Source organism: Rasamsonia emersonii (genome assembly GCF_000968595.1).
Source record: "Rasamsonia emersonii CBS 393.64 chromosome Unknown ctg1118621760057, whole genome shotgun sequence".
In the NCBI taxonomy this organism is placed as follows: domain Eukaryota; kingdom Fungi; phylum Ascomycota; class Eurotiomycetes; order Eurotiales; family Trichocomaceae; genus Rasamsonia; species Rasamsonia emersonii.
Genome location: NW_013563230.1, coordinates 60702 through 79893, shown reverse-complemented (window position 1 = coordinate 79893; position 19192 = coordinate 60702). Strand labels below are relative to the sequence as shown.

The 19192-nt window shown below is 53.7% G+C and overlaps 7 protein-coding genes across 7 annotated transcripts; 6 read left to right on the top strand and 1 right to left on the bottom strand.

Moving 5' to 3' along the window:
• T310_3228 (Translation initiation factor eif-2b delta subunit) lies at window positions 1-1284 on the top strand (the record flags this gene model as incomplete). The annotated part of the gene is made up of 2 exons (XM_013473929.1): window positions 1-406; window positions 472-1284. Coding segments are annotated over 2 exons (1219 nt in total), but the record flags the coding sequence as incomplete, so codon positions are not given.
• A 1072-nt stretch (window positions 1285-2356) lies between these two features.
• Window positions 2357-3023, top strand: T310_3227 (Apc13 domain protein; the record flags this gene model as incomplete). The annotated part of the gene is made up of 2 exons (XM_013473928.1): window positions 2357-2359; window positions 2427-3023. The coding sequence occupies 2 exons, from the start codon at window positions 2357-2359 to the stop codon at window positions 3021-3023; spliced, it is 600 nt and encodes a 199-aa protein (XP_013329382.1).
• A 379-nt stretch (window positions 3024-3402) lies between these two features.
• Window positions 3403-5805, bottom strand: T310_3226 (DNA polymerase alpha/primase associated subunit; the record flags this gene model as incomplete). The annotated part of the gene is made up of 5 exons (XM_013473927.1): window positions 3403-3438; window positions 3651-3812; window positions 3877-5173; window positions 5236-5421; window positions 5477-5805. 5 exons carry the CDS (start codon window positions 5803-5805, stop codon window positions 3403-3405), a joined length of 2010 nt encoding a protein of 669 aa, XP_013329381.1.
• Window positions 5806-6205: 400 nt separating this feature from the next.
• Window positions 6206-7403, top strand: T310_3225 (CRAL/TRIO domain protein; the record flags this gene model as incomplete). The annotated part of the gene is made up of 2 exons (XM_013473926.1): window positions 6206-6932; window positions 7012-7403. 2 exons carry the CDS (start codon window positions 6206-6208, stop codon window positions 7401-7403), a joined length of 1119 nt encoding a protein of 372 aa, XP_013329380.1.
• A 975-nt stretch (window positions 7404-8378) lies between these two features.
• Window positions 8379-10128, top strand: T310_3224 (Nuclear protein SNF4; the record flags this gene model as incomplete). Its single annotated transcript, XM_013473925.1, has 4 exons — window positions 8379-8702; window positions 9374-9719; window positions 9781-9890; window positions 9946-10128. The coding sequence occupies 4 exons, from the start codon at window positions 8379-8381 to the stop codon at window positions 10126-10128; spliced, it is 963 nt and encodes a 320-aa protein (XP_013329379.1).
• Window positions 10129-10713: 585 nt separating this feature from the next.
• Window positions 10714-14266, top strand: T310_3223 (uncharacterized protein; the record flags this gene model as incomplete). Its single annotated transcript, XM_013473924.1, has 6 exons — window positions 10714-11878; window positions 11931-12245; window positions 12302-12972; window positions 13455-13574; window positions 13646-14015; window positions 14106-14266. The coding sequence occupies 6 exons, from the start codon at window positions 10714-10716 to the stop codon at window positions 14264-14266; spliced, it is 2802 nt and encodes a 933-aa protein (XP_013329378.1).
• Window positions 14267-17392: 3126 nt separating this feature from the next.
• T310_3222 (BZIP transcription factor (Atf21)) lies at window positions 17393-18903 on the top strand (the record flags this gene model as incomplete). Its single annotated transcript, XM_013473923.1, has 3 exons — window positions 17393-18475; window positions 18607-18747; window positions 18862-18903. The coding sequence occupies 3 exons, from the start codon at window positions 17393-17395 to the stop codon at window positions 18901-18903; spliced, it is 1266 nt and encodes a 421-aa protein (XP_013329377.1).
• Between the last annotated feature and the right edge of the window lie 289 nt (window positions 18904-19192).

Genomic DNA, 19192 nt, shown 5'->3' with positions numbered 1-19192 from the left:
GAAAAAGAGGAACAAGGCTGAAAAGGCTGCCCGGCGAGCCAAAGTGAAGGCGGAGAGGGAACAAGCTGCAGCTGCAGGCGAACAGCAGGGTCAAGCCGCGCAGGCTGCGAAGAAAGGACAGGCTGGAGGAGGGAAAGATGCTGCTGGGGCCGCCCAGAAGGGGCAGAAGAATGCTGCAGTGCCTCGCCGGGGATCTGCCCAGGCTGGCTCTGCGGCCACGGAGAAAAAGGAGGACAAGAATGTTGCGGTCTTTGGACATCTCTACGGGCATCCCAGACGGACGACCATTGCGGGCGCAGCGAAGGAGGTTCATCCGGCAGTTCTGGCGCTGGGTTTGCAGATACGAGACTATGTTGTTTGTGGCAGCAGTGCGCGATGTGTCGCCACGCTGCTGGCTTTCAAGCGGGTGAGTTGGATAGCTGTCACTTTGCCAGAAAAAAGCTGTTTTTCCTGCTAATACTCCGTTGGCAGGTCATTGAATCTTACACGACCCCCCTGGGTACTTCCTTGGCTCGTCACTTGACCACCCACCTGTCCCATCAAATCAGCTATCTGTCGACCTGCCGTCCGCTGTCGATTAGCCAGGGAAACGCTATCCGCGCGCTCAAATTGTCCATCTCTTCCATTGACCCGTCCGTTCCTGAGGCAACTGCCAAGGCCTCTCTCTGCGACTTCATCGACAGCTTCATCCGTGAAAAGATCACAGTCGCCGACCAGGTGATTGCCAACAGTGCTGCACAAAAAATCAACGACGGCGACGTCATCGTCACCTTTGCAGCAAGTTCCATCGTGAAACAGACCCTGCTCACGGCCCACAAACAGGGCAAGAAGTTCCGTGTGTCCATTATCGACTCGCGTCCGTTGTTTGAAGGAAAGAACCTGGCGCGGTCCCTGGCCAATGCCGGCCTGGAGGTGCAGTATTCGCTGATCCACGGCATCAGCCACGCCATTAAGGATGCCACCAAGGTCTTCCTGGGAGCCCACGCCATGATGGGCAACGGGAGGCTGTATTCGCGTGTCGGCACGGCGTTGGTCGCGATGTCGGCCAAGGAGCGGTCTGGCGGGGTCGAGATCCCGGTGATCGTGTGCTGTGAGACGGTCAAGTTCACCGATCGCGTCGCCCTCGACAGCATCGTTGTCAACGAGATCGCAGACGCAGACGAGCTGGTCACGACGCAGCCACGGCAGCAAGTGACGGGCGTTCCGGACCCGGGGGCCCTTCGAATGAGCCCAGCAATAAGAAGGCCAACACCAATAATGTCACCGACGCGATTGCTAGCCTGAGTCTGAGTCAAAACACGTCTTCGCCGCTCAAGAACTGGAGGGACGTACCGAATCTGCAGCTGCTGAATATCATGTACGACGTTACCCCGGCCGAATATGTGGACATGGTGGTCACGGAGATGGGCAGCTTGCCTCCTAGCGCAGTCCCTGTGGTGCATCGCATGAGCACCAATTCATGAGGTGATCATCACTATTTGCTCAGGCATTGTGTTATCTAATACCAGACGAACTCTGGTATGCCTCTATAGACTCTCAAGTCTAGACCAAGGGGATTGTCCTGTATTAATTACTGGTATGCGCAAAAGGGCGGCCGAAGTGGGTTTTAGAAAGCTGGGCTTTCCAACGAAAAAAAAAAAGTTCGATTGTCTTAGTCTTACTTTTTGATTCGCAATCCGTCCAGCATGCCCAGGGACGTGGATCTTCTATCTACACATTGCTATGCTATAGATGGGGTGTTCGTTTTAGAGGCTTCTATCGTCAGGCCAGGAGTTTCAGAAGAGGGAAGGGAAAGGCTGCAAAGCTAGGCGTGCATCGTTCGATGTATGATACCAGAAGAAGCGGCCTGGGGAGATCGAGAGATGGTCATCATCATTGTGTACTGTACCATTCTCGGTAGAAGTAATAATTTCACAGAATCAAAAGTTTTGTCAATGGTCGCGATAGTAATAGTCACATAGCCATCATATACGTCGTATAGAGCTGCAATCCAAAAAACAGAAGGCGGTGATAATTTGTAAGCAATATCGCCCCGCAGAAGGCGGAGAAGAGCGGCAGAATTAGGGATGTTTTGACTGGAGCTTCAACAATGACCACCTGTAATTGTTGATGTGAACAGGCATTGAAATTGCCAGAGCCTCGCTCTGTCGTCATTCATATTCATCGCGTGGTGAAGCTTGATGTGACATGTCTGAAACTTGCTTCTTGCTGTTTGCTGCCCATTGCCAGTGATCAGTCGTATCAATCAGATCGACTCGACGAGGACGTACTACCTGCATGATCTTCCTCAGAATTTTAGATAGCTGAGTCCATACAACCAAGTGATCATTGCTTTGGTTTTCCTGCAGCATATAACATGGTATGTACCGTCTTGTCTCAAACCCAAACTTTAAAGTCACTCCATTGATCCTGTGTTGTCCGTCCAGTCCAAAGACTCCTCCCCAACCTACATCCACATGCACCACCCCCGACTGGCAGACTACTTCGAGGACTTCACGCGGCCGCACTCATCGCTGTACTCCAACCTCGCGGCGGCAGCCGCCCAGCAGCCACAGCACCACCACCCCCCACCGCAACAACACAACGGAAGCGGCTCCGCGACAGCAGCAGCAGTGACATACGGCTCCGCCGCCTCCCCCGCGACCATGGTCCCCTCTTTTCTCCCCATAGAGGACATCTACGTCCCGCCGCAGTACCAGCCTCTCAACCCGGAAGACGAGGACGATATCGTGCCCGACCAGCACGCCGCGTTCGGCATCACGCGCGCCATGGACGCCGCCACCGCGACTCGCAGGGAGCCCGTATGGAGGGATTTTGGCCTTCACGAGCTCGTCCGCGGTGCGCGTGTCGGTGGTGGCTCCACTCACGGTCCTCATGGCGGCGGTGCTCTGCATGGCCATGGCCTTACCGCGGGGTTTCTGCCTGCTGCTGCCTTGTCTGGCTCGTCGGCTGTTGCGGCGGGTTGGCGGTTGAAACAAGCGGGGGCGTTGATGGGTGGGAGGAGGACGAGATGTTTGCGGTAGTCTCGTCTCGAGTGGATAGTATGCTGATATATACATGGTGAAAGGGTGGTGAGTCAATTAATGAATAAGTCCATGGCATGGATTGCATGATCTGGAGTTTGGGAGTTAGGCGGTATTATCCATATGACTTTGCTTCTTCCCTCGACTGGTTTTTACGGGTTGGTTTCTTGGTCATTGTTTGTCATAGTTGGTCATGGGCGCTGGCGTTGGCGGGAAATTCTTTTTAAAAAAAAATCTCCAGGGTATTTTTTTTCTGGTTGGTCTGTTTACTCGTGTAGTTTGTCCGTGCTTTTAAGGTGGACTATTACGTAGATACCTAGCTTAGCTACCTAGCTCAAACCAATAATAAAATGAATGAATATAGTGAATGAATGAATATTCATTCCCATTTCATGGAATCGTTTCCAGATACTGCCTATACTATACCATAGTATATCGCTAATTCCATCAATCCATCCATCCAACAAACAAACAAACAAACGCCGTCTTTGCATATACATCCCTACAACAAGAAACATCCATGGATAAAAAAAAGCATTACCAATAAGGGAAGACAAATAGAGAACACCTTGTCCTGCGTAATTGCTTGCTGCATAATTGCTTGCTGCTGATGGTTTATATCCTCACAACATCCACGCGCGCCCGCTCATAGATCTTATGGCTTAGCTGCTTCTCCTGGCGCTCTTCGGCCGTCATTGTCCGCGGGTGGATCGCCATCTGCGCGTAGGTGCCTGCGGCGCGGCGCTTGGAGAGCGTGCCAGGGTTGATGACGAGGACGCTTTCGACGACCTGGTCGCAAACACAACACGAGTTAGTTTTGTTCAGTTGGCACTGGGGAAGGGGTTTTTCTTACCTTTACGAATGGCGGCAGCATGCTCGGCGTGATCAGCACGTCGGGTCGTACGTTCCACCATTCGCCTAGCTTCAGGTAGCTCACGTCTAGCATGGCGCCTAGCGGCATGACGCTGTCTGCTCCGCTGGCCCTGGGCAAGCTCTCGCGCGAGGATGGGGGGAAGATGGGGTAGAAATGTCGCTGCTCGATGATGTACTTGGGGAGCCTCGTCAGCAGGTTGCCTTCTGCGGGTCGCCCGCCCAGCGCCTCTTCCTTTCTCAGCTCGTACAACACGTCGTGCGACAACATCCCGATCACGGTCTCGTTCAGAGACAGGGTCACCGGGTTCGACACCATGCGCGCCTGCTTCGGTAACCCGAGCTCTTTCCGCGGCAGCTGCTCCTGCGGCCACGAGACATGCTTGCTCACGGCGTCTCGCACCGATGGGACGAGCACGATCGTAATGCTGGGTACGGCGGCGCACAGCCGCTGAAGCGGTGCCGCGATGCAGTGACGGAACAGCGTCGTCAGGTTGGCAGTGTCCGGGTCGATCCCCGGCACATCAGGCAAGTCAAAGTCGCCCGATGCGATGAGCGGATGCTCCATGTCCACAAATGGCCCCATTAAGATCAGAGCATCTGCATACTCGTCCGCAGCCTTCTTACACAGCTCGTTCAACGGCTCGAATTCCAGATTGTCGTCCGCCGTATACGGCCCAGACGCGATGAAGATGTTCAATGGCTGCTGGTCGGATCCTAACCTCTCATTGATCGTGTCGATCGTAGCTGGTGAGGACGCCGCTGGTGGGAGGAGTGGCACTGGAAGGACCTCCTTGACGGAGAAGTACTGTCCCGACGCATTGATCCCTCGAAGGGCGACAATCTGGCCGGGGAAGAATTGGACAGAGGGCAACGAATCCACCTTGAGAGGCACCCTCAAGCCTGCGCCCGTTCGACGTGACGTCTCAAGGACCAGAGATGCCGTGTTCAATTTCCCCTCCAAGCTGTCTGACGCGATGCGGCCCACGGCCACAATCTCACTGGTGCTCTGTGTTGCAGCGCTTCCAAAAGTCACCTCTGACCCGTAGTGTTTCTGAAATACGGCGGTGAATTCATCTATCCGGTCGTCCAGCACCTCCGACGCCTCTGAGAGTCGCATCGCCATCGGCTTATACCCTAACTTCTTCAGATCCGTGTTGGCGGTTGGTCGAATTCGTGCTTCGGCATACGGAGCCATCGGCGCTGTAGGCATGGCCAGGTGGCCATTGAGGGTCTCCAAGACTTGGCCAGGGTTTTGACGTTCCGAAAAAGGCACGGGTCTGGTCGTAGATCGCAGTTAGTTGCGTATACAGCGAGGTCCCTACTGCCAGGTATCACTTACTGTGGTCCGTCAACCGCTCCATTCGCCTTGAGAGGTGTCTTGAAGTCTCCAGGAGTGCCGCTCTTCTCCGGCCTCCCGACCTTGGGTGCCGACGGTGTTTCGAATGTCGATTTGCGTTTTGCGGAGCCATTGACGCTCTTATTCGCAGACCGGGAATGAGACGTATTCGGCGTCAACTCATCCAACCTGAGACATTGTCAGAATCACCGCGACAGCAACAGAATCCTGTATCTGCCCGTACATCCCAAAAACATCTGTATTCATCGCGCGCGGCGTCGCTGTAACCCCGCCCTTCTTCTCCGTGCTGCGCAGGTGGCTGTTCTTCCCCCTGCTCTCTCGCTCCAGAGACTCCTGCACATCCCGCTTGAATGCCCGAACCGTGTCCAAATTCAACTTGGTCTCGTCAGACCCCATCTTCAGACTGTAGGACTCCCATTTGTAGAAGAGCTCCTGCGGCGAGATGGCGTGCAGACGGAGGATGGACTGCAGCTCCGCGAGCACATCTTGCGGCAGGCCGTCGGGGGCGGACGACGCAAAGAGCTCATTGAGCTCGTGGACGACGTCTTCCATCGTGATGAGTCTGGTAAGCACGGCGTCGTGGTGGTCGAGCAGCGAGGTGATGGGCAGTGTGTTGCGGGGATCAATAATAATAATGCCGGATTAGATGTCGCTACTGACGCGTCTGCCACGCGTGCGGCGGCGCCAGGGACAGCTGGTTAATCGACTAATCAGTGCTCGCTTATCGCTGGGTAAGGCTGAGGCCAATGACGGCACCAAATCCTTCGGGTCCCGCTGCGGGAACGCTCCGGCAGGCCGGCTCAGGCCACAAATCCATCACCCCAAGATCCGGAAGCATGCCCTATCCGATTCCTAGTCGGGGCTGAAGAGCGCCCTATATAGCATAGCGTCCAAGCTCCTCGATGACCATGTGTCCATCTCTTTCATCGTTGCTGCCGGGCACCTAGCAGTCATGGCTACGACCCAGGAGACTCCTGCCCCCGCGGAGAGCCCATATCTACAGGAAGCGCAAGCAGCTGCCGACGAGCTGGGCCTGCCCTTGTCCGCTGCAGACGGTGTCATCAAGAAACCGTTTGCCCGGCCGCTGGATACGGCCAAGCCGCTGCCACCCCCGAAACTGACCTCCGACCAGGCTTCCAAATATGACCAGGTGCTGAAGGCCGTCTCGTCCTGGACGACCATCCCCTCCAGCTCCGCGAAGGATGCGCCAGAGACGCCGCTCACCGACGACGAACGCATGTTCCTGACCCGCGAATGCCTGCTTCGATACCTTCGCGCGACCAAGTGGAACGTCCCGGAGGCTGTGAGCCGGATCCGCAGCACGTTGATCTGGCGTCGCGAATACATCGGGGACAAGTTGACGCCCGAGTACATCTCAATTGAGAACGAGACGGGGAAGCAGGTGATTTTGGGCTTCGACGTCAATGGGCGCCCGTGTCACTACCTCCTCCCGTCGAGACAGAACACTGAACGAAGCGACCGCCAGATCGAGCACCTGGTGTACATGCTGGAGCGGGTGATCGATCTGATGCCGCCCGGCCAGGAGAGTCTGGCCTTGGTGGTGAATTTCAATGAGACCAAGTCTGGCCAGAATTCCTCTATTGCCCAGGCTAAGCAGACGCTGCACTTTCTCCAGAACCACTACCCCGAGCGATTGGGACGAGCGCTGGTGATCAATGGTGAGTTTTCCCGGGAAATAGAGAATGCTTATAAGCTATGCCCCCCGCAGTGCGACATATAGTTAACTGAGAACAACAGTCCCGTTCGTCATCTGGGGTTTCTTCAAGATCATCAGCCCGTTTATCGACCCCGTCACTCGGCAGAAGCTCAAGTTCAACGAGGATCTGTGTCAACACGTGCCACCCACACAACTCATGAAGGGGACTGGCGGAGACGTCGAGTTCGAGTACGACCATTCAGTATACTGGCCTGCGCTGAACAAACTCGCCGAGCAGCGGAGGAAGGCATACCGTGAGCGTTGGATCAAGGCTGGAAAGCGCATTGGCGAACATGAAGACTACCTGAAGGGTGGCGCGGCGCCGAGCCTGGCCGCTACGGAGGGCAAGTCTGCAGACGAGCTGGGGGAGAAGACGGATACCTTGAAGGTTGAGGCGCCGACAAATGAGCAGGCCCAGAGTAACGCCGCTTAATGAATACTGCGGCTGTATATTTTTCTTTTTTCTCTCGATTTATTCTTCTGCGGGTTCATTTTTATTTAGAACAGATTTCCTAGATTTCTTGGGGTTTTTTTTTTCGTGAATAAGAGCTCGGGTTCCTAACTTCCAAGCTTTGTTGATAACAGGAGTAACTGTATTATTGATCTGGCTTGAAAGGCATATGGCGATTAGACTAGCGATAGATTTATCATCGACTGAGTCGCCACTTATGGCTACATAATAGCACACAAAATTGAAGCAATTGGTAATTGATTCCTTTGCTTGTCGTTTTTCTGCTCTTCCGGTCTCACAGCCGTGATTGTATAGCCGTCACATCACGTGTGGGGCTAGCTGAAGATCGGCGGGGAGAGGGAAAGAGGTCAAAAAATTCGACAAGCAACAGGCTGTGCTGATTTGGATGTCAGTTGGAGTCGAGTTGAATTCAGCCAACCCAGCCAGGTTCTCTGCAGGTTGTCTATTGTTCTCAGGACCTGCTGAAGCCGAAGTGTACGAAGTAGATGACTGTCATTTACTCGAGGTGGCACAGCCCACCTCCTTTTGCTCAGCAGATTCTGCTCAGCAGACCTGTAGTGAAGTACACTGCCGAAACAGCGGCATCTTTGGCACTGCCTGGTACCGTATCTTATCTATCAGAGGCTCTCGTGTCTGCTGTCGTGAGGCGTCTCGACCACTGCTCGCGAAGAATTTCTTCAGTGCCGCATCGCATTTGCTGTTCCTGAAGCGCATCCTGTGCTGCATACCGGGGACTGCAGCAGCGGAAATGAGAACTCTTAAGGCAGCGGGCGGTGGGCATCCAATCCACGGCTCCGGCCCAGCCGCAAGCGTCTCTCTCTACCTTCACCCCCCGCGTCCGAGTCCGAGACTAGTAGAGCTGCCAGCGCCAGTGCCGCCCCTCTTCATGCGGCTCCCATCATCGGCGTGGGCTTGTTCCATCCTCGCAACCCGACCATGGCGGACGAAGAGTCTGTGAACTGTCGACCACACACCCCCACGGACGGAGCCAGCGCTGCTGCTGCCCCGGACGGCACCGCCCTGGACCACCACCACGACGACGACAAAGACAACGCCCCCGTCGGCCGCAGCAACAGCAGCAGCAGCAGCAGCGGTGGGAAGGTTTCCAACCGCTCCCGCGCTGCTGGTGTCGTCGCCCCAGCTGGTCACGAGGGGGGTTTTGTGCAGCCGGCCTCTTACCTGCGGCCCCGAGGCCTTTCTCATCCAATGACGCCTGTGCAGCCCGAGAGGGCGATTGACAGGGACGAGCGATTGGGCTTGGTAAGTTGCGTTATGTGATCTTTTTTTTGGTCTACCCAGCGTTTGCGTGCTCGCTCTCGTTTGCTGTTGGCGCTTCTGAAAGCCCCTTCGCGGGGTTCTCTGGCGGGGTTTGCGCAACACGTGTGAATTGCCGTCTACATCCATTCGACAATGGGGCATTGCTTATGATCGTTATGATCGGCCATGAGAAAAGCATCCAAAAGGAGACATTGACTGACGGTTTTCTGCTCCTCCTGCTTCGCAGCGAGCAATTCGCAATTTCCTCAAAGTTCGAACGAGTTACGATGTCCTCCCGCTCAGCTTCCGCTTGATCATGTTCGATACCTCGCTCTCCGTCAAAGAGAGCTTAAATATCCTCATCCAGAATGGCAAGTCCTGTCTATCCAACGCGATACACGAGTGCTTCTTACTGACTGTTGTTCTGCGCGGCTGCAGGAATTGTCTCCGCCCCGTTATGGGATGACTCTACATCCACTTTCGCTGGTCTTCTAACAACATCCGACTACATCAATGTCATCCAATACTACTTTCAGAACCCCGCAGCCTTGGACCAGATTGACCAGTTCCGCCTCAACAGCCTGCGAGGTACAGACCCTGTCCTAGACACACTGCACACCAGCCGCATTCCAGATACAAGCTAACGGAAATGGAACACGACAGACGTGGAAAAGGCACTGGGTGTAGCCCCTCCTGAAACCATCTCCATCGATCCGGAACGGCCGCTCTATGAAGCTTGTCGCCGAATGCTCTCGTCCCGCGCTCGGAGAATACCTCTTGTATCGAACGACAGTCAGACCGATCGACAGCTGGTAGTCAGCGTCGTCACTCAATACCGAATTCTCAAGTTCGTGGCGGTCAACGTTGGGGAAACGCAGAAGCTGCGGAAGCCCTTGAAAGAGATCCGGCTGGGTACCTATCATGACATCGTAACGGCATCCATGGACACACCCGTCATTGACGTGATTCACAAGCTCGTCGAGCGCAGTATATCCAGCGTACCAATCGTAAACTCAGAAGGTAGGAAATACAGGACCCGTCGTGGCTGTGATCGTAATGAGACTTATTTTGTTTTCTCCAGGCATCGTATACAATGTTTTTGAAGCGGTCGATGTGATCACGCTGATCAAAGGCGGCGTGTATGATGACTTGAACCTTAGCGTAGGAGAGGCGTTGAAGAAGCGCTCACCTGTAAGTTATCGCGATTCCGTATTCCCATTCAGGCTCCTACTTACACCGCTGGAAGGACTTTCCTGGAATTTATACCTGCTCGATTAACGATGGCCTTGACACCATTTTTGACACCATCCGCAAGTCTCGGGTTCACCGGTTGATTGTGGTTGATGACCACTTCCGCCTCATCGGTGTTCTCACGCTGAGTGATATTCTGCAGTATATTCTTCTCGAAGGCGAGAATGAAGAGTGGTAAAGAGATAAATGAAAGGTTTCTGTGCATGAGAATAGGCGTTTAAAAGGATCGGAGTTGGGAGACCCGTGCATGGTGTATCGGCGAACAGGAGGGTTTTGGTCTGATTTTTTTTTCTTTTTCGGCTTTCCGCATGTTGTAATGCTAAAAGGTAAATTGTTTATTCACTTCGGTTCGCCGGCCACTTGGCGATGCTGTTGCTGTTAAGTGGCAGGGCGAGGTTTGGGATACTTTTTCTCATGACAGATAGAGATGACTTGATGAATTTTCAGCCTCTTTTTTTGATTGGGACACTTTCTGTGCTGTTCAAAGTTAGTCTCATGTGATTTAGGGCTTTGAAATTTCCGACTATTGAAGTCAACTGCGGGCTGATCTCAAGCAGGAAAGAGCGGAGGTTCATTGCGGCCGCAGAGCACCTGCCCTGCGCTGCTGACCTCCATCCCAAAGGCACTACTTCAACAGTTCTCTTCGGATGTACGACACAGAGCGATGAAAACAAAAGCCACTCAGGGTTAGATATAGTCCAGCAGAATTCTGGAGTCATTTCAACCACTCCTGCGATCGAAGAGCTTGCTAATACGAGCAACAATGGGTTTTCTTGACGGTCTTTTGTTCTTTCCATCAGCAAAGAGCGGCGATAAAGCTCCGGCTGCCACATGGTCACGGTCGCGGGCAGCAAGTTCTCCTCGCCGGTCGGATATCGTCCCTCTCACTCCGCAGACGCTGGAGAAAGAAGCACATCAAGACTTGCCAAAGCCCTTGGATGTCGAACTCGCCAGAAGTCTCCTCGGACAAGAACGTGATTCATCCAATCTCAGATCTGGCAGCGAAGAGCAGGCTGTGAGCTCTCTTGAAGACGCAATTGATGGTGTTACGGATAACAACGAGGCCTTTGAGAATCATGGATTGGATCGATACATCACGGCGACGTCCAAGAATCCGGAAACTCCACAGGTAGCGTCCACTGAAACAGATGGAATGCCTTCCTCACGCTCCGGTACGTCCAGGAGGGCTCGTCTGCGGCATAAGAGCTCCAGAGGACTTGCAGCGGTTAAGAGGTTCCTCCGCCACGGGAAGTCAACGCTGAGACAGTCTTCTCTCGACGAAGAAGGGAAACAGGCTCAAAGCACGGCCGCTGCAGTTGCTGCTGGCGATACACAAGATCGAGTACCCGCTGATGCTCCCAAAATTCTCGACGATCCATGGGCTCCTCGCATGGCTGCCGTCAACGAGTCGGCTATACGAACAAGCAGTCCGAGAGAACCGTCTGATCCAAGGAAGGTTAGCGACAAGACTGTTCTGTCCGAGTCTTCGGATAAGACCACAATGACGGTCTGTCGCCGACCGTCCAGGCGTGTTAGCAGCCCAATAACGACAGTAGACAGTAACTATATATATCCGAATGAGTTTGAGGACCCGAAGCCAGCAACAGTATCGAGGTCTTACGAACCGGATTTGCACGCGCATCCTCCCAGGGTCTCAAGTTCAGTATACAGTGACGATTTCAGTTCCCACGACGTTACTCTGTCCACTCACCCGTCTCAAAGGTCAAGCAGCCAAATGATCTACCAACGATCGCCGCCACCTAAATCCAATCTGTCTCTGGAGACACTCTCTCAGCGATTGTTCTCCGATGTCAGCACGCAGTCGGGACAATATCGTCAACAGAGGGCTGCGCGTGAATTCAACAGACTTGCCTCCAGCCTCAGGCTGTACCCACTGGTTTTGAGAGAAAATAGTGTATCCGTCGTCAGTAAGTAAGCTGCTTCGCAACTAACGGCTTATGATCGTTGATGGTGGTCCAGGCAATCCCCGGGTTACCGCTTCAGAAAAGTCCAGCAAATATAAAGATAACATACTTCGCAAGATCCGGAGCATGCGATCCAGTTTTCGTTTAGGACATACACGGAGTCGAAGCGGGCTAGGTTTACGGCGAATGAAGACGTTTGCCAGCTTGTCAAGTCGGTATTATCAGATGGATTCGCTCCGGGGCAGAAGTCTGGAAACGCTGGCTCGATTGGGCGGGTGTAGTTTTCTCACGTTTCCTGCGGACTTTGCCCCGGCGACCCTCAGGCTGCCGACTTGTATCGTGGCGACGATATCCTACCTGAAAAGCCATGGTGAGTTAACATGGACCCTGGGTTTTCAAAGACGTGAAAAATAACACTCATATTAGCATCCAAGACACGGCACGTCTTTTTTGACTCGGGGGATCTGCGAGTAGCGGTCCGGGTATATGATCACTTTGCGAACCAAGTGTTGTCGGCAGAGAGAGCGAAAGAGAAAGTAGATATTACGTTGAGAGGAAGTGAGCTCCCATGCGAGGCACTGGGGTCTGAGTCTGAAGCGTTCTTGCGGGGCCGATTCCACGCTCTCAGTGTGGCATGTGTCTTCAAGCAGCTGCTAGCAGGGTTGCCAGGAGGCATCTTGGGATCGGTGCGCCTGTACCGAACTCTGGTGGATATCTGTGAACGTGAGTTTTCGGATCAGGAAGTGGGACGGTCGGAAAACCCGTTGGCTGGCGTCTCGTCAGCAGCATCAGCCAGGATCAAGGCGATTGCACTAGCGATTTTGGCGCTGACGAGCGACATGCAGCTGGAGCTGATCTGTGCCGTGTTTGGGCTGTGTGCGCTGCTCGTGCATGAGACGGAGCGCATAGTTGAGCTGCACCGACACAGGAGGGGAGTACGGGGTCAGTCGGGGAGCCTGACAGGGTTGCTGGACCGGGAGAGGCTTGGGCGAGTGTTTGGGCCTTTGCTTACGGGGTTTGAGGAGGACACGATGGAGGAAGGGAGGGAAGACGAGACGGTGCGGGTGACAAAGATGCTGATTGAGAACTGGCGGGGGGTAAGTCGGCAGCTGCGAGTGTGGGAGATTTTTGGCTTTCCGGCAGGCTCAGGATATGGGAAGTAGATAGACCAGTTAGTGAGAAGCAGAGAATAGCAATGGAAGTCAGGAACAGATTCGAGACAGCCGCCGTTGCAGGGATGTCTCACCTTGGAGTCAAGCATAAGCTCGAGTCTGAAACCAGGAAATTAAAGAAATACCACACAATTTTCACGTAACATGACAAGACGTATGTCTATTTCTGTATCTAGCTAGAACGAAAGTAAGCAACACTAGACACAACCTGTGAGAGAGACTCCATTGACCACGCCCCTGGGATTCATCTCTAATTAATGAATTGATCACGCTACTGTTAGTCGAAGGATGTGGCTAGCCTAGAGTGATTCTGAATATTGCAGTATTTTTTTGAATCCCATATTATAGATATATATACCTTTGAGGTGTCGTGTATATACCCATCTACATTAGCTTTGGGGTCATAGTCATTGATATCGAGATTCTCTTTCCAGTCTACGACTACCTCTACATTCGTTCATTTCATGCCTGGTGCATTCATTCGCATAGAGTCTGGTCACTCTTTACCACTGCTTGAGATTGGACTTGTGTGTATTCTTCTTCGTTAATTCCATTATATATACCCCCAGTGTTATACGATACAATAAATTGATTAAAGCCGATCGATCGACATCTTGACAAACAATTGAAGATGAAGATCCTCGTCATCCTCCCCTTCTTCCTAGCCCTCACATCCGCCCGCACCATCTACCACCGCAACAGCTTCAACTCCTTCACCCGCCGGGACAGCAGCAGCAGCAGCAGCAACAACCTCCAACCCTTCACAGGCACCTTAGGCGGCGCAGCACCCCCAGTCACCAACTCCGGCAACCCCCAGCGCCCCTTCGAAGTCAACGGCAACACATTCGTCAACCTGGGCGCCGCGCTGCAGCGCTCGTGCGACGTGCAGTTCAATGCCTGTGCGGACCAGGCGAATGCGGGAGGGAATAAGGGGGAGTTGACGGTTGCGGCGTGTCAGGCGCAGCAGGGTATGAATCACCCTTTCGTTCGCTTGTTTCGTTTTGTCTTTTGTTGAGGGTGTGGATGCACTGATTCGGTTGTGGTGATTGTCTATATAGATGCCTGCGTGCAAACTGCTTCTTCTTCCTCCTCGTCGTCCTCGTCCTCGTCGTCGTCGTCGTCTTTGTCCGCACAGGCTAGTAGTGCGGCTGTTGCTGCGCAGGCGGCTAGTTCGAGTTCGAGCTCGAGCTCAGTTGTGGCGTCGTCTTGTGGGAATTGATTAATTAGTTTAGCTATGAAGGGACATGTTCTGCACATACAGGTACTGTATGTACTGTCCATGCAGGTACCTGGCTACGAATGCGATATTGATCGACTGATCAATTGGTCGATGGGTTGATGTCAATCAACACACACACACACACACACACACACAAAAAGGATAGAATGAGGGAGTATGGAAGTACGGTATGGTTATCACAAACAACAAGCAAAGAAAAGATCTTGTCCAGAGAGTTTCCAGGCGAGAATCTACAACCTAGTTATATGTATATGTGCTATCTAGGGAGTCTCGTATACTGGTACATTGGTACTTTGTTTATGATAGGATGGGGTGGAAGAAGGAAGATGGGAAGATATCTAACTACCTAAGTAGTTACTAGGTGCTATGATTAGAATTACGAGAAACAAATAAACCAACAAAAAAAAAGTGTTCAATGGTTCTTAGAAATATCATGTCATTATCTATGTATTTGTCTATCTATCTGTCTATCTATCTACAGGTAGAGTCTCTCATTCATTTATCTATGTACCCGTCTAGTAGACTCAGTTTACCCATTGACCAATACATCACGTAAATCTTGTATATCGGACAAAATACTGACTCCACCATAGCCATTGAGAGTAGTGCTTTACTAATTGACTGATAAACAACCCGAGTGTTTAATTATTTGATCAATTGTTTGTACTGAGTCCAAGGGGGGAAAAAATGTTATACTTCGGAACTATCGATCTGCACAATGAAGTCAGATACTGGACCTACGAGTTCCACTCCCCGCCTGCAACTAATTACAAACAAGCACAAGCCACTTAGGTAGTTCGCTGTGGCCCCCTATGACGTAATGTTCCTTGCAGCTAGCTATCCCCTCACGTGCAATACTCCTAACTGTCTTACTAAGGGACCTGGCAAGTGCGTCGTTCGAATTCTATGGCAGAGTACGGCAGAGTACCTTTCTTCATCAGCTGAATTGACGATTGTGCCCTCTCCTTGGCTGGACTTGAGGTCCGGAATGGGGAAAACTTTGTCAACCCAGCTGTCCAGGTGTCCGGGTGGATGCAATGGACAAAGTGGCTTGAGGGTTCCGCCAATCAGGAGGATTGTGGCTCTTCTTTGCTGTTAGTTACCTGGGTAGGTAAGTGTAGCTGTAGGTGTCGAGGTACTGTACTGTAGTACCTGCACGTTCTTTCTCTATTATTAATTCAGGTACTATTATTAACCTGTCTTAAGATAATTCTACTCAGTTCCAATCCTGCACGGGAAGATATTCCTCCGCATCCGTGCAGGACAGACGGTTCGACATGTAGGATGAGTCGGATGCGGAATGTGGCTTGTCCCGCACGGCCAGGAATCTTTGCTTATCTTCCAATCGTACGAACACCCCCCCCTGCTCAGTACTGTAAGCAGACAGGGGTGTCAACCGCGATAGAAGGTTCGCGAAAGACGGCCTCGAGAATCGATCGGATTTCTCGCCAAAATTGGGTTTTATAGTCCAACAGCTAACAGCAACATCGGCAGGGAATACGCGGGGGTTGATTATGCAGCGAAAAAAGAGACATGTCTCAGATGGCAGAGCATCGCAGTCCGCACACAGTATAGTAGTGCAGTGCTGGTAGTGATAGCAAAATCCTCCACCACGTCAGAGCCACGGCGGTGCCGGGCCCAGCCAATCACGGGCGGCCAGGGCTGGAAGACAGTCCCGACGGAGGCAGACGCGGGCTGGCGATTGGCCGCCGGGGCGGGATGTTCGGCCGCAAGCGGTACATGGCGGCAGGTCACTCCCCCGCGAACTGGCGCGCGGAGGTACCTGGCGCCGGGTACCACGGGCTCGCCACCGCCTTCCTGTTCTGCCGCGCCGGGACAGGCTCCGCGGCGGTTAAGGCCTTCGAATCATGCGTCGAAGCCCATGGAAACACGGGCACGCAGCCGCGCTGCCAGGCCCCGCTCGTGCCGCCGGATTTTGTTGGCGAGGTCTCGACCAGCAGCCCATTGCGGCCTGAGGCCAGCGGGGCCGCGTTCCCTGTTTCTCCGCTGCTGGCGCGTGTCCCCCGTTCGCGGCCATGCGGCGCTGTCGATCCGGCCCCGTCGTGATGTCAGCGACTCTCGGTAGCTCGTTACTCGCATCGCGGGCCCAGATCCTGCCTGCCCATGCTCGCCTCGAGGCAGGTTAGGTACCTCTTGCACTGTGGACCGGTTCCGTCGAGCTGTCCCCTCCCCTGCGCTGCTTCCCTGCCGCTGGAATGCCCCAGGCCAATGAGCGCGCGGCTGCTGCTCGTTGCGCGATGGAGCTGCGTCCTCGCCATCGGATGCAGCTCTCTGGACAGATGCTGCAGATGCTGGCCGTCCTCTTCCAAAGCTTTCCATCCAGCTCTCCTGCCCCTTGCCAGATTCCGTCCTCTTCTCTCCCCCGCCCAATAATCGCATCCATGTCGTTGGTGGATCTGCGACATTTCCGTCCCAGGGATCCTGGCTGATGGGAAAGCCAGCTGCGCGCCGACGATATTTACATACGAAAGGGCCCCCCCCCGTCCGCCCTGTCCTCCTGCTTCGAACGTGCGCCTGCTCTCTTGCGCTCCCCTCCTCGAGCTCGTCCTCGTCCCAGAAGACAAAGGAACCCCCCGCCCGCGTGCAACATCAACATCATACGATCGTGCGCCACGAGCTGTGCACCCATCTTGCCAGCCACTGCCCGGCTGCCTGCCCCAAGTCCGGACAGCTCCTGCCATAACCGTGTCCGCGAGGCGCGCATCCGCGGTCTCGCCCCTGCCTGGAAGCTGTTCCCCCCTTCGCCCGCCCGTGGCTCGCGCCTGCTGCCTTTGGTCGTTGTGTTGTTTCCCTCCGTGTCGCCCGCCGCGGCCGTGCCTGCCTGGTTCGAGAACTCCTTTGGATGTTCTCCCCTCCTCTTCCGCAATTACTTCCTTCCTCCAGCTGCCGTCCGACGCCCCGTAGCCGCCGCATGCTTTTCTCTTCCCTCCCTTTTCTCTGAGTCGTCCTGCTCGAGTCTGTCGCACGCGGGTTAAGCGACTCAGAAAAACAAAAGAGGCTGCTGTCATTGTTCTTCTGGAAATTCTCGCCTACAAGCCGGATCGGAGCTCTTATCTCTCTTAATTTCCTCCTCGCTCCGTCCCCATGTCTGCTCTCAATATGCTGGCCGAACAATCCCCCCTCGCCGCAACGGCCTTTACCACGGCCGATGCGGTGACGGCTGCTCCTCCGCCCACCTTCGACACCGGCCCCGCCTTCCCGGGCGACTTCCTGGGCCTGTCCCTCCAGGACGACGAGCATATCTGGGGATTGAGCCCCATGTCGCCGTCGCTATCTGCCTGGAACTCCAAACCGGAGCCCACGTTCGCCAATGCCAACCTGGAACGCGATCTGAAAAACTCCCAAGTCCGGAACGGGCAACCGACGCCACCCCTGGACGACCAGAGAGTGCCGTCTACGCAGGGTGACCTGATGACCTCTATGGGCGGCAACAACTTGTGGGATGAGACACAGACGCCGACGCCGACGCAGACGCAGACGCAGACCCCGACCAGCAGTGATACCCGACAGCGCAAGAGCCCCAGTGACTCGGCCCAAACAGGGCAGAATGGAAGCTCGAAACGGCGCAAGGTTCGCGAGTCCAAGCCTGCCACGAGCAACAACACCAGCAGCAGCGGTGGGGAATCGGATGACCAGAAGCAAGAAGAGAGGGCAAAGCGGGAGAAATTCCTCGAGCGGAATCGGTTGGCGGCGAGCAAGTGTCGCCAGAAGAAGAAAGAGCACACCATGATGCTGGAGACGAGGTACAAGGAACAGTCCGACAAGAAGGAGGAGCTCGTCGCCGAGATCGCTCGTCTGCGATCGGAGATTCTGGGCCTCAAGAACGAGGTCTTGAAGCATGCCCAGTGCGGGGACGAGCCCATCAAACTGCACCTGGCGCAGATGGTCAAGAAGATCACCTACAACGATACGGCGGAGATCCGCGATCCTACTACCGATATCACCGACCCTGCTGCTGCGGCTGCTGCTGCGGCCGTCGCCGCCGTTCCTCCCGCCGACCCGGGCACCTCTCCATCCTCGTTGCGGGGAAGTGTGTCCTTTGGCTTTGACGATCCCCTGCAACTGGATCCGTCGGCATCGGCGGCATCTCTGGAGCAGCAGTTCCGCCGCGACTCGGAAGCGTCGATGGCGTTTTCGGCAGACGACAATTTCGACGATCTCATCAATGTGTGAGTCAGGAGTGGAACAGGTTTCCATCTCGCATCTCACATCATCCCCTTTCTCCGTCTCTCGCTCTCTCTCTCTCTGTCCTCTTAATTTTTTTTCTTACAATATACTCTATTATTTTTAATTGGTAGATGATTTTGTGGGTGGATGATTGCGGCGTTTCTATGCTTGGGACTGATCTGGTTGATATGGTCTTTCAACCTGCTATACTGCATGACCTGATGTCCGGCGTTCACAAGGGCGCAAGTTTGTTTGGAACAACTCTGGTGGTTGTGCGTGTTTGTCTTTCGGAATGATGCGCTGTTGAAAAGCGCTGCAGAGGGATTGCTGTTAGGGTTTACAAAAGTGCTTATATGTGGCTTGTACCTAGTAATGGTAGTCACTAGTGTGTCGCAAGTCTGGAGGAATTGAGACCTGTAGTCGAATGAACAGATCAATTAAATCCAAGCGATCGTAATCTATCGCAAGCATCATACCCACATGAAGTGCGCGGATTACAAATTTCGACAGTGTAATAAGACGAAAGAACTTGACGCGGCCAATATCCTATTCTGTGTGTAGTCTGAATAGTAGTTCTCTGTATATGGTATGTGGGTATTTTTGTTTGTTCTAATAGATATCAAGCAAAACTGTACTGTACAGTGGTACAGCATGTCATCATTTATATATATTTATATTTATATTATCCTTCATCTTCTTTCGTAGGAGTAGGAGTAG